The sequence below is a fragment of the Oryza brachyantha genome, chromosome 1 (assembly GCF_000231095.2).
Source record: "Oryza brachyantha chromosome 1, ObraRS2, whole genome shotgun sequence".
NCBI classification, from domain to species: domain Eukaryota; kingdom Viridiplantae; phylum Streptophyta; class Magnoliopsida; order Poales; family Poaceae; genus Oryza; species Oryza brachyantha.
The window spans coordinates 13,149,315-13,163,029 of record NC_023163.2 but is presented as its reverse complement, the minus strand read 5'-3'; the positions used below and the strand labels follow the sequence as shown (position 1 = coordinate 13,163,029).

The window sequence follows — 13,715 nt, the reverse complement described above, 5'->3', positions numbered from 1 at the left end:
TAAATAAAGTGTATTGAAGGAAATAAATTCTTGGTCGTGGACCTCGAGGTAGGTAAGAAAGAAAAAGAAACAAATCTTTATTTGACTAAGTTAAAAGGCTAGAAATAAAATCTTTGTTATGGAGGGAGCTATGCAGCTCAAAAAACTAGATGAGTTTTCCATGGAGGTTATACGTCACCATCGCTTTTCAAGCTACCGTATTTTTAACCCTTTGCTTGCTTGGACAATGTTTTATTATGATAAAAATAAAACAGGAACATCACAACTAGAAACTTTGAGGACACCGGAAGAGTCACCATATGTCCATATGAGTAATGAACTATTTTACAAGTTGCCTTATTGGTGAGTACATATGAACTCAAATATACCAATCACATGAATTCTATAGTCGGTTGCTATTTTCCTAGTCATACTTAGAGATGGTGAATCCAACAGAAAATTCTATAGTTGGTTGCTATTTTCCTAATCATACTTAGAGATGGTGAAACCAACAGAAAGGTTCAAAATAGGTTTAAGCATCTTGGAGAAACAATAAGTAAAAAATTTAAGTAGGTCCTTTTTAGTATGGTTAGTATGTGCAAGGATTGCATATATCCAAAAGATCCCAACTTCCAAAGAGCTCATAGTCGAATAAACAAAGACAAAAGAATGTGGCCACATTTTAAAAATTATATTGGTACTATCGATGGGACTCATACTACAGTAAACTTACCACGTGAAGAATACATTAGATACATTGACCCTATACATTGGGTTTGACAAGAATCCCACTTAGAGTGTGATGACAGTGGTCAACTTTGACATGCATTTTACATATGCTTATATTGGACAACCTACTTCTATGCATGATAATAGTGTCCTTTATCAGGCATTACAGGTTGCTAAAGATATATTTCCACATCCTCCACAAGGTATGTAATTGCTAATATTTTGAAAACTTCTCTTTGCTTTATTTTTAGTCATACATATATAACTCAATTCATTTATCACAAGTAAATATTATCTCGTACACACTAGATAACCAAATAGGATGGGGTGCATGTCACCATACAAGGGACAAAGGTATCATGCTCTTGAATGGAGAAAAGACCTTCCCAAATGGTTAGCAAGAATATTTCAATCAGTGTTACTCAAGTGCATGTAGTGTCGTTGAGCGAACCTTTGATGTGTGGAAGATAAAATGACGAATCCTTTTAAAGATAGCTACTTATCCAATGGACGAGCAAGAAATGATCGTTGCTGTAACAATATATTTTCATAACTTTATACGTAAGAATTATACATTCGATAAGTATTTTAATAGGTGTAATCGTGATCCAAATTATGACCACCTGCAAGATATGCAAAAATATGTTCTCACAAAATGCATCTGATACATCTACTCCACACTCCAGTGATAGGTCCATGGATGTATTTCGTTATAACTTAGCAAGTGCATCATGACAATCAAAATGAAATTTCTCATATCACTGTAGTTGGCATATTTTTATAAGAATACAATAATGATTTATTTTTGGAATAACTCAATTTATAAGTGTACCAATGTAATGGATATGTTATGTCATGCAAATGCAATGTATTTTTTATGTGGTTTGACCTTCTCTAAATCCTTGTTAATTTCCACAAGTTAAATGTACAAAAAATTACACAATATTAATGCCTAATTATAATAATTATTAGAGTTTACATTAGGACACATGAAGAAATATATAAAAATTCAACTTTGTTGCTATGCAAGGGTAGTATTGACAATTTATCTCGAAAACTCATATTAGTATTAAGATTATTGTTTCTAGCCAAACACCTAATCAAACTGATTCTGATTATGTCCTGAATCTGATACATAGAGAATCAAAATCAAAAACACCGAATCCTAGAATCAGAAGCCCTACTAAACATGTCCTTAAGCATCAGCCAAAATAAGCAAAGAACACCTTCCACTTACTAAGACAAAGGGCTTTCCATAGCCACAAAAAAGGGTTTAGGAACCTGCACCGATCCCATCATATGCAGCAAAGCTATCTTCAGGAAAAAAGAAATCATCTGTCCGCTATGTATAACTCCTTTTGTACAATTGGCCATCAGGAAATCCCTGTATCAATCGGCTGACGAGGTCGTTGTAATGGGCAATTAAGGTAGATGGAAAAATATTTTTCGGGGATGACTTGATGCTTGGTATCCAAACAGAATAGTACAATCCTCTTTTAGGAAGATTTATGGTGTGGCAAGAAATCTGTACCTCAACCAACAAAGCGATGGAAAATTCTTAATGGAAATTTTTGTGTACATGATAGCCGCAGGAATGGCCAAACCCAACGGTTGCCGCTGAATAATATCCTACCAGAGTACCAGTTCTATGTTCACTGGTTAGACTTCCAAATGGGGCATCGTTTTTTGCTTATTGTAATAGCAATCCTGTATACCGCTGCATAAGGCACACACAGGTGTAATAGCCATCCAAAAAATCTGCAGATGAGCACTGCAATCAATAAGATTCATACAAAAACAGTCCATTGTGAAAGTTTAAGATATCATGAAAGACACATCACATTAGAAATTTACCATCGGTAGATGAATCCCACGTTTTCCCTACAAGAAGAAACACATCGCCCAGCTGATTCATTTGTGGGACAGTATCCAGTAAACCAAGACCACCATAGTATGTCACAACCTCGAGTATCTTTTATCTTGAAGGTTGCAAAGGACAACAGATAGGTTAACCATGTCCATGTGCATTAAAATCATTTAGGTGGTGGTAACAATGCAGTCAATTACTGAACTGCCTCACATGCAATCGTATCTTGATGAGTTCCTTTTTGCAATTCCATGTTCAAGAAAGGGGTGCTAATACAGAGCTCATTGACGCACCCCCGTGCACACGCCTTCTAATGTTGGTTACTAACCTATTTGCGACCTCAACATCAGTTTCTTCTTCTTCTTTGAGCTTGCTCAACTCCTTTGGATCTTTACACTCCTTCAAAACATCTGAAACAGCCTGAGCTTTCTGTAATATTATTTTCCTCTTTTCCATGGCGTCCTCCCCTTCCTTATCCCTATAGCTGCCTGGCAACTTCGTAGAATGTGGTACAGAGCGCATTAAATCTGTCAACTTATGGACCAGATGAACCAATCCAAGTCGCTTGAGCTCTCTCATAAGCTTCTGGTAAGTAATGTACTGGGGCACAATTCCTCTCTTAAACATATCCTCAAACTCGGCACATGCTTCCTCATATTGATGACGCCGGCAAAGCAAATGTATTAGCATGGTGCTTGTTGCCAAATCTGGCTCAAAACCATTGGCTCTCATCTCCTGTATCATTTGTACCACTAATTCAAGCCGGTTAGCCCTAGACAATGTCTTGATCAAGAGGATGTAAGTAAGCTGGTCTGGAGAATAACCATTGTCCACCATCTTGCTATAAAGATTCATCCCTGACTCAACATCGCTGTTCCTGGCAAAGGCCATGAAGAAATAATTGTATGTCCTGGTGGTCGGCGAAATGCCCCTTTCGGTCATCGCCTTGAGCACACTGCTAGCCCCGGCCAGGTCCCCATGCTTGCAATATCCCATCACGAGCGAGTTGAATGTGGAAATGTTTGGCGCGACACCGTACAGAGGAAATTTCTCGAGCACCTTGTGGGCGTCCTTGAATCGGGCGGCCTGCGCGAGCGCATACACAATTGGGTTGCAAGTGAGCAGATTCGCCTCGATTCCTTCTTCCCGCATCTCGTCAAGGAGAGTGATCGCCTGGTCTGGCCGGCGCTTCACGCAGAGCCCCTCGATAAGAGTGCCGTACGTGACCACCGTCGGGCGCACGCCGGCGAGGCGCATCTCGGCCCAGAGCTTCCCCACCTTGTCGAGCCGGCCGGCGCGGCTCCAGCCGTGGAGAAGGATGTTGTAAGCCCGCTCGTCGGGCGGCGAATCTGGCTCCTCGCGGCGCCACCGCTCGAAGAGCTCCACGGCCGCGCGCGGGTGGCCCTCCTTGCAGAGCGCGTCGACGGCCATGTTCAGCAGGGAGGTCGCGGCGGGGGCGTCGCCGCTGGCCACGTAGCGGTCGGGGTGGCGGCGGAGGAAGTGGAAGGCGCGGAGCGCCGCGGGGGCGCGGCCGAGGCGGGCGTAGCGGCGTACGAGCGGGGCGAAGGCGGCGAGGGGCGGCGGCGTGGGGGAAGGTGCCAGGAGGAGGCGCCACGCGGCGGCGAAGAGGCCGCGGGAGGCGAGGAGGGAGACGGCGGTGGCGTCGCCGGCCCAGCGGGCTAGCGCCGGGAGCGCGGAGTCCGGGACGGTGGGCAGCGACGGGCGGAGGTGCTGGAACAGGGCGGGGCTCGGGTCGATGCCCGCCGCGGGGAGGCTGGCGGGGTCCTCGCCGCGGAGTATGGAGAGGACCGTGGCTGCTGCTGCGGCGGCGGCGGGATCGTTGGGAAGGGTGGAAGCGGCGGCGAGCCGCCCCGGCCGGGCCAGCATTTCGGCGGGCGGCGGCGGCGGCGAGGGTGGAGGTGACGGACGAGGCCACGTCTCTACCCCCGGGTCCGATGAGAGAGAGAATCCACGGTCCGGCCCACTTGGGTCCCCACTAGGTTTGGGAATTTCGAATTGGAGAATCCACGGGCACGTGCTTTTTTTTTAGTGTTTTTGGCTTTGGTTGAAACCCAACGATTACATGAATATGTTTAATATTTAACTCTATATAAGCAGGCCTTAATTTCTTTTTTAGCATTCTGGAAAGGAAAATGTTATTAGAGCAGGTACAATAGCAAACTATAAGCCAGTTATAATCATATTTTAAAAAGATAAAAGATGGGAGAGAGAAGAGAATGAGCTACTAATTTGTAGCTACAGTGCAGGCTCTAAGACGCCATACGTGTATAACATATGAAACCATGTATTAATGTTTTGTACGTAACTATTGTATTGTATGAATAGACTAAGATTAACTATAAATGAATTAATGAATTAGAGCTAGTAGTTGGCTATATTGCTGAACTTGCTCTTATATGATTAATTGAGCATGCACCAAACACAACCACCATGGATATTTTTTAGACAAAGAGATCACCGACACACATATATCCTGCCCCTATACGCATATTTAAGAGACCGAACACTATATATTGAGACTGGTAAAGTCACCTTTTCTCTGTCGATAAATATGTTATCTACAACTAAAAGAATATTAGACATAAATATGAGCACATTTGTCAAATCTAGGACTTGAACCTAGTTGAACAGTTTCCATCGCAAGGAACATGGCAATCCTAGTTACTACACCCACATTCCCACTGTTTGGATCTTTTATAAAAAAGTCAAACAACATGTTTTCAAATAAAAGATAATTTATAACGAAATTTTTCTATACATATATTCTTAGTGGTATAAAAGCAAAGGCTGAAAATAAACTAGAAAGAAAAAAACCTTAAAATCAACTCTAAATTTAAGGTTGAACATTTAAATTTTGGCTTATAAGCATAATCACAAGCCTTGCAGTGACGGTATTAATTTTGGGCTCACCAAACATGATAAAATTTCTTTATGCGAAGACCAAACATCATACAAGGATTCATTATCTTACACGAGACAAGGATGAACTTCATTGCAAGAAATTGAATGGAGTTATTTTCTTGAAAAGCCTACAATAATGTCAAATGGCCTTTTGTGTTGCAAGCTATATAATATTCTTATGCATAAACCAAAAACTATTGGATATGTTTTCTCAAACGGACGCTTCAACCTTATTTTGGAGAAGGGATCTAATATAGGTTCAAAGCTAGTGATGTAGAATAACCTGCTACCACACATCCTAAATTATCTCAGCAGCAAGAGTTTATTTTGGAACGTAAGGGTTAACAGGGAGTTCTCATCAATCTCATTATCTTGCACCAGTCCATAGTGATGTGCCTGATTTTAACCAACACCTCTAGAAACTAGAAGTGCCACTTAAGATCAAGATATTTATTTGTTATATACATATATGACATGGAGTAGTGAGAAGTGTTGTTTTTGCCATAAAAATGAAACATTAAACATATGTTGTGTGATTGTGGTTTTGCTCACTTCGTTTGTTCTATTATCCACAAGGCTCAAACCTTCCTCTACCTCGAAGTTAATTGACTCCATACTTAGGTTATATATTTAGATGATTAACAAATTTATGTAAACTTTATATTAATTCGTGATAAATATAATATAATATTTGAATACATCATTTCCAATATTATTACTTGTGAATATACTGCGAAGTTTGCTGCACTTTGAAGGTAAGATTTTTGTAAACCAATTTGGCGGTGCGTAAATATCTATTAACGAGGGTTCACCGTCTATTCATATATATGCGCAATTGAGGATTCAAACCCATGATCTTAGAGATGTCAATGGGCCCCGTTACCCGTTTTCCCGCGGATGGTTCTGATTGATTCCACACGGGGAATTAAATGAAGGAAGACATGTCCCCGTCAAGTCTCGCGAGGATGGGTATGGTCCTTAATTCGTCCCCTATTCCTGTTCCCCATGAATACCCGATTAATAGACATATATGAGCTTTAAGTTTATTTTTTTAATGTCATGGGATTATATTTATTGTCATATTCAATAAATAATAATTTCATACTTTTCATAATTGAGAATTTGAATCCATGACCTCCACCTCCACACACACAAAATCTGATCCATCTTACCTATGAAGCACTTTTGGTTGCTTCTTCCATTTTTATTATTTTTATTATTAATTTTAAAACCACATAACACATATTTGAATCTATATATGATCTTAAATTAAAAGGTTGTCAACTACTCTCCATGTTTTTTATATAACGCTATTGACTTTTATGTTTACGTTTGATCATTCATCTTATTCAGAAAATAATTATTAATTATTTTGTTATAATTTGATTTGTTATTATAGTGTTAACGCCAGAATTTGGATAATTACCGTTGGAGATTAAACTGCGATTAAAGACCGAATTGAACAGGAAATAGGGCAATCGGATAGAAGACCAGGCGGAATACAACTCGGATTTAGCCGATGGAGTCTGGATCGGATAAGAAATAGAGTCGATTGGGCCTAGAATGTTACAGATAGATTCGGAAATAATCAGAGTCCGTGCAGTGTAATTTAATTTTATCTGTTAATTAGAGTTAGTTTAGATTTTTCTTTTATCTCTAAGAGAGTTAGAGTCCGATCGGGACTTGTGTTTTAGAGATAGAATCTACATAGGAGTTTGTTATTTCTTTTTATCTATTAGGAGTCGTATGTCGTGTCCAACACGGACTAGCATGTGAGGGTATAAATATGTATGCATGGGATCATTGTAAACTATTTACATCACAATTTAGATCAATTACTTTCGGCGCATTGCCACCCTCTTCCGAGGTTTCAACTCCGGTAGAACTTGATACTTGACACAGGGCTGCATCGCTTTGATCTCCGGCGGAGGGGTAAGTCATACGTTCCGTCGAGCCAAAGTAATCGTATCGACTAGATTAGAACTGTCTTGGTTTAGTCCGATCTTCTAATCTAGTTGTGCGATTGCTATTTATCGTATGAGTTTCAACTTAGATCACTTTCGTGTTTTAAGTTGACCTGGTCGACCACTTTGGGCGATCTACTTCGGTTTGATATTTGCTATTTGACATATTCAATCTAATACTGTCTCAGTTCGGTCCGATCTAGTAGATTGCGTTTATCAGATGGTTTGTATCAGATTGATGTATTTTGCTCATCAGTCATCGGCTCGTTGGTTTGATAGCAATCTAGATCTGTTTAATATCTATCCTGACATTGCTAGGCGCAATCTTGAACTATCTCGGTTGGGTCTGATCTTCTATGATTATTCTTAGTAAGTCAGACTAGATATTTTATAGATCTTGATTGATTATCCGCCATCTATAGCCAATGATCTTTGCCGATCTACATGTTTGTCATATTTGCATCAATAAAGTAGCCGATAGCCTTACTGCATTAACTTTATATCAATTAGCTTGATTTTGTTAGATCAGTAGTTATTTATGTTGCATCAGCTTATGAGGATTGCATGTTAATTGGTTTTGGCCGATCGCAACATATGATTCATTGTTTATTCTAAGTAATTCATCGGTTTATTTATTAGCCTTATCGATCTTTATGTTTCCTATAATTATATTATGCTCGACTATACACTGTCTTGGTTAAGTCCGATCTATGCATGTTTGGTTCGATCCGGTTATAGAGGCTCGTCCGATCGACTAAGGTTAATAGGTAATTTGGCGGATTACGTTTGTCTAATATTTAATTTAAATTTGTTTCTATCAAGTTTCTAGCCGATCCAAACTTTTTACAGACGATCGTTCATCCTATCGGCTAACCGTTGTAGTTTCAACATCCGATCGGCTGAATTAATAGTTACCTATCGGCTCGATAGCCGATCGACTCGTTTTATTCTTTATCTTGTTTGTTGCAGGATCAAACTGACTGGCACGCCTGCGCACCTTCTTAGAATTTAGGTCCTGCACTGGAGCTATCTGAAATTGACTCCCATGCCTTCGTGTGTGATACGTCGAATCATTTCTGACGTCAACACAAAGGAAATTTAAGTATATCTTATAAATTACATATTTTTAATAAGACGAACAATCAAACATAAACATAAACGTCAATGGTGTCTTATAAAAAAAGCATGGAGGGAGTACAAGGTTGGCTTTCTTGGTGAGATCTACAACTTTCATATTGGAACATTCTTCATCCAAGGTCATTCAAAAATTTTAACTTTTATTTTAAAAATATATCCAAATAATTATAATGTATAATTGTGCAAAAAAATTTCAAATAAAAATATATAGATCATAAAGTTGTAGATCAACTTAATATCTACAACTTTGATGTAGAGCACATCTTCATCCAAGCTTGTTTGACAAATTAAAAAATATCATATATTTTAAATAAATCCAATCAATAAGAAATTTAAATATAAACATGTTAATGAATACAATTTTAATTATATAGTTGTAGATCTAGTCGAGATCTACGATTTCTCTACAGAACATGCCTCTATTCGACATTTGGACCTGACAAGCCAAATTCTAATGCAATGCCTCTAGCTAATATGATCGAGTTCATCGAAGGCATGGTCGTCTAGTTGTCTAGCACATTCTGATGCTTGCCTAGTTGTCCAGCACATAATAAATAAACTCTACAATCCTATCAACAAACTCAAAGTTGAAGACGCCAAGAGAACTGAATAATTTGCCAGCAATGCACTGAATTAAAAATATACTCTCTTTCCTCTATTTGACGCTTGATTTTTTTATATACGTTTGAGTATTTATCTTATTCAAAAATTTTATATAATTATTAATTATTTTTATATCATTTTATTTATTGTTAAATATACTTTTATGCATATGTATAGCTTTATATATTTTTTAAAAAAAATTGAATAAGGTGAATAGTCAAATGTGTATAAAAAATTAGTAGCGTCAAATATTTAGGGATGGAGGAGTATATTTCAATAATTGGTACCAAGATTTTGATGGATCAAGCACCTCAGCATCAAATGATTGAGACCAACAACACACTGAGGATGAAACATTGAGCAAAACTTCAGTTTTTATTCGGTAATCTCCTTCCTACAATCAATAGTCACCATGGTTGCGGACGATCATTGCTGAACAAGATAGATAGAGCAACACGAGGAAAAAAAAACAAAGATTACGCAAGAACTAATGATCTCTCTCTCTAAACTGAACTCTGTATGTTTTACTTCTGTTTCGTTTTACAAAAAAAAAATTATTCGTTATTCACAATTACGAAGAAGAACACCTGACCTAAATTATCCCGACGACTGATCTGATTCTGAATTCTGAATTCTGATCCGATGCCATTGATTGATTCTCAGGAGAAGATGTTGTTGAAGGCGGCGGCAGTGATGGCGCGGGAGAACTCCTGGAAGTTGATGCGGCCGTCGCCGTCGGTGTCAGCCTCCTTGATCATGCCGGTGAGCTCCTTGACGGTGAGGGCGTGGCCGAGCTTGGCCATGGAGTGGGCGAGCTCGGCGGCGGTGATGAAGCCGTTGCCGTCGCGGTCGAAGATGTTGAAGAGGCGGCGGATCTGGTCCTCGGAGTAGGGGGCGCGGTCGTAGAGGAGCTCGGGCGCGACGAGGGCGACGAACTCGGAGAACTCGATGAGGCCGTTGGAGTTGGTGTCGGCGCGCTGGATGAGGCCGTCCAGCTCGTCGGCGCTGGGCTTGAGGCCGAGCGAGCGGAGGAGCGACCCGAGCTCCAGCTGCGTCAGGCTGCCGTCGCCGTTGCGGTCGAAGGTGCGGAAGATCTCCCGCAGCTCGCCCAGCTGGTCGTCGCCCAGCGGCGCCTGTGGCTGCTGCTGCTGGGCGCTGCTGCTCCTGCAGGTGACGATGAGGGGCGCGGCCGTCTCCGGCGGCTTGCATGCGGCGGCGGCGGCTGCGTCGAGGTCTCCGGCGGGGGCGGTGGTGGCTGGCTCGCTCATCGCAGCGTGCGGGTGGGGTGGAATGAGTCGGAATGGGTGGTGGCCGGAGAAGGAGGAGCCCCGCGTGTTTGGGCTGGCTGGCGTTCGTTGGGCGACGCGCAAGCGCAACCGGAGAAGGCAGAGATCGTGGAAGAGACGCCACCCTCGAATATCGGATCAGCTCGGCTCCGCTCCGACATGCACCCTGCCTTGCATTGCATCGTGCTACACACATTTGCTACCAAAAAATATAAACTCCGTCCAGTGATCAAATATTTAAAAATTTTAATCTCATCCATCAAATCCGGTTACGTGCACGCAAGTCAAAAAATCCATGCACGCCCTCACCCAACCTCTGCACGTGTGTTTGACAGAAGAAAAAAAATTAAACGTTGATCAATAACAAATTGAAATATAAATTGTGCGTGTATCAGTATTGTTTGAAAATAAAAAAATACAACCAATATTTTATAACATTTTATATACAAATAAGTAGTTGGTAAGATAGTGTATATAATAAAGTTAATGAACGATATAATTCATTGCTATCATTTTCTTCTATAATAGCATAGGTAGTTAAAAAATGATCCAACCCACGCTCTCGATCCAAACCAAATATGAGACGCGCTCTCTTCTTCCATTGCTTTTCTTCATATCTGCGCTGCAGGAATAGTACGCTGTTCTTGGATTAACTTTGAATATTTTTCCTTTAAAATTACTATGTTTATTATATATATGTTTCAACTATTGAGATACAATGTTTCATGTGTGAGAAACAAATATTTCAACTAGAATTCAATTATGTTGCATAATTTTAGTATTTTATATTGCAATCTATATTCTCAAAATGTCGAACACAATATTATCTGAATGTTTCAATAAGTATTCAATGGAGAGGAGTCGTGAGAGGCACATAGGAGTTGTTCCCGGTCGATACCTTGGAGGATATGTGACCACTTACTTCACGCTTTCACTACCTTATCTATATATTTTTTTTTATCATTTGTAAGCATATTTATGTACTAAAAGACTTATTTAAGCCCAATGGTGATGATATAGCTATGTCATGTGTGTACCAAACTAGTGATTCAGAGATTTGGCAATGAGTACATGTAAGGTGTTTGGTTCTCAAAGCGGGGTATGGCTGACACTATAGAGTATGGTTCACGCGCTAGCGTTTAGTGGCTAGAACTAGCAATATCATTATTGAAAATTACAAATGATGAAAAAATAAGAAAAAAGAAAATACATTGACAAATCTTTAGTTTCACAACGCATGGTTGTAAAGAATAAGTTTTTATTAAAAAATATAAAAAAATCAATAATAGTAGTAAATTATTGATAAATGAGAGTACAACATATAATTGTGAGCAATTTTATCTTGTGTGTGGTTGGAGGCTAATCTTCTCTTTGTTTCCTCCGTTAACATGTTCGGCAAGGAAACCTCTTGCTTCAAATTAAATAAAGAAACAACAATTGAAATAACTTGCTTACACTGGTCTATTCATGTACAAAACTTTATCGAGATAAGTATTATGGTTGAAGTTATATAAAACCACAAGTACGTATTATGTTTTATGGTCTATGGGTTTCACGTAATCCCACTTTATCTAAATATCAAGTGAATTTAACATATCAAAAATAATGTTATGATGATCGATTATCAAGAAATTAATAATTCAAAATTCTATGGAGATTTTAGGTGATGAAATTTCTAGAAGTAATTGGGCTCAAACGTACATAGAGGGCACGATTTTGGGAAATCATATGACCATAATTCCGAAGTTGTCACAAGTGTAATAATACCTATTGAATTTTAAAATAAAGTCAAATATTATATTATATATATTACCATTATATTCCATATATTTGTATCATAATTTTCAAATTTCTTGTGATAACTACATCTAAAATAGTTGATTTTGATTCTGAGAAAAAAATAGTACTGGTTTAAACTTAGATATCAGTGAAAAAGATTAGTCAATAAAAAAAATATAGAGGCGAAGCATACTGCCTAGGAAAAAAAAAAGAGAAAACCATTGTGCCTCAGCCCTCAAGTACCTGGCGTTGAGAAATTTGCTATATACCATTACCGGCAGTGGGATTTACCCCAATATCAATATAACATATGGTTGGGCAAAATGCCATTATAATCACAACAAACCCTCTGATTTGTCGTGGTGACAATTTTTAGTTAACTGTAAGAGTACTAGTCATGATTTTTATATTCTCCATATCATAAAATGTATTACAAAATGGTATAGGAATTTTTTTATCAACTATACTATTATCACTTGTTTGAACAAAATATGGACTATTCTACAATATTAAGAAATACCATAGACTAATTTGCAAAATAACTATAGAAAATAGTGGGAAGACATTTAAAGTGGTATAGATTATCACATCATATTTTATCCTATATGACAACTTATTTTGATAACTCATTTAATTCTATAGACACTATCATAGGCCCTGTTTCTTTTGGCTTGGGATTATTATAATCCAGCTTATAAGTTAGATTATTATAAGCTGAAGGAAAATAAGTTGCGAGCTGTTTCTTTCTAGATTGTTGGAGACCTGGATTATTGAGTTTGCATGGTTAAAGTCTAGAATGCCCTCGACTATTTTTGGATGCCTTTGTCATCATTCGGCTACTTTATACAATAGATATAAATTTTCTCTAGGTAATAAAAATTGGACAAATATTTATAATTAAACATTTATGAATATGTCATCCACATATAATAGACTTAGAACTAAATTATTATCTCCTAGCAAATAAAGCATCAGCAATGCTATCACGGAAGACATTTGCGTCCCGATCTTCATCTCCCATGTGACTGGCATTCTCTTGCGATGAAGGCATCGGCATGTAGTTTTTATCATTATCCCACTGATCAAACTCTTCATCACTCAATTTACTATCTCGAATAAAATTATGAAGTGCCATGCAAGCATATATTATTTTTGTTTGCTTGAGCATCGGATAACTTGGTAAGTCCAATAGAATTCTCCATTTCATCTTTAAAACACCAAAAGAGCGTTCGATCACATTACGAAGCGATGAATGCAAATGGTTGAACACCTCCTTCTTGCCACTAGGGCGTGGACCCTCTCGAAATTCCGGTAAATGATATTTCGTCCCTTTATATGGAGCTAGATATCCCAGTCGATTTGGATAGCCCGAGTCAACAAGGTAAAATTTACTTGTCAGCATAAACATACCATGATATATTATTATATCATTGAAGCTAGTTATACAAG

General features: G+C 38.9%; 2 protein-coding genes across 3 annotated transcripts; both read right to left on the bottom strand.

The window, feature by feature from the left end:
• Nucleotides 1-1,730: 1,730 nt before the first annotated feature.
• On the bottom strand, nt 1,731-4,613 carry LOC102721696 (pentatricopeptide repeat-containing protein At5g11310, mitochondrial-like). Of its 2 annotated transcripts, none has more exons than XM_040520164.1 (2): nt 2,563-4,613; nt 1,731-2,479 (listed from the first exon to the last, which is right to left on the bottom strand). In XM_040520164.1, exon 1 carries the CDS (start codon nt 4,460-4,462, stop codon nt 2,831-2,833), a length of 1,632 nt encoding a protein of 543 aa, XP_040376098.1. In that variant the 5' UTR covers nt 4,463-4,613; the 3' UTR covers nt 1,731-2,479; nt 2,563-2,830. The 2 variants fall into 2 exon arrangements, with proteins under 2 accessions (XP_040376098.1, XP_015693595.2); XM_015838109.2 differs by having other exon boundaries at nt 1,731-2,466.
• A 4,944-nt stretch (nt 4,614-9,557) lies between these two features.
• LOC102711103 (probable calcium-binding protein CML11) lies at nt 9,558-10,632 on the bottom strand. Its single transcript, XM_015840554.2, has one exon. The coding sequence runs from the start codon at nt 10,467-10,469 to the stop codon at nt 9,861-9,863; it is 609 nt and encodes a 202-aa protein (XP_015696040.2). The 5' UTR covers nt 10,470-10,632; the 3' UTR covers nt 9,558-9,860.
• Nucleotides 10,633-13,715: the final 3,083 nt, after the last annotated feature.

What these genes read in the sequence shown, in the direction of transcription:
- LOC102711103 (XM_015840554.2), bottom strand. Translation starts at nt 10,469, where the DNA reads ATGAGCGAGCCAGCCACCACCGCCCCCGCCGGAGACCTCGACGCAGCC.
- LOC102721696 (XM_040520164.1), bottom strand. Translation starts at nt 4,462, where the DNA reads ATGCTGGCCCGGCCGGGGCGGCTCGCCGCCGCTTCCACCCTTCCCAAC.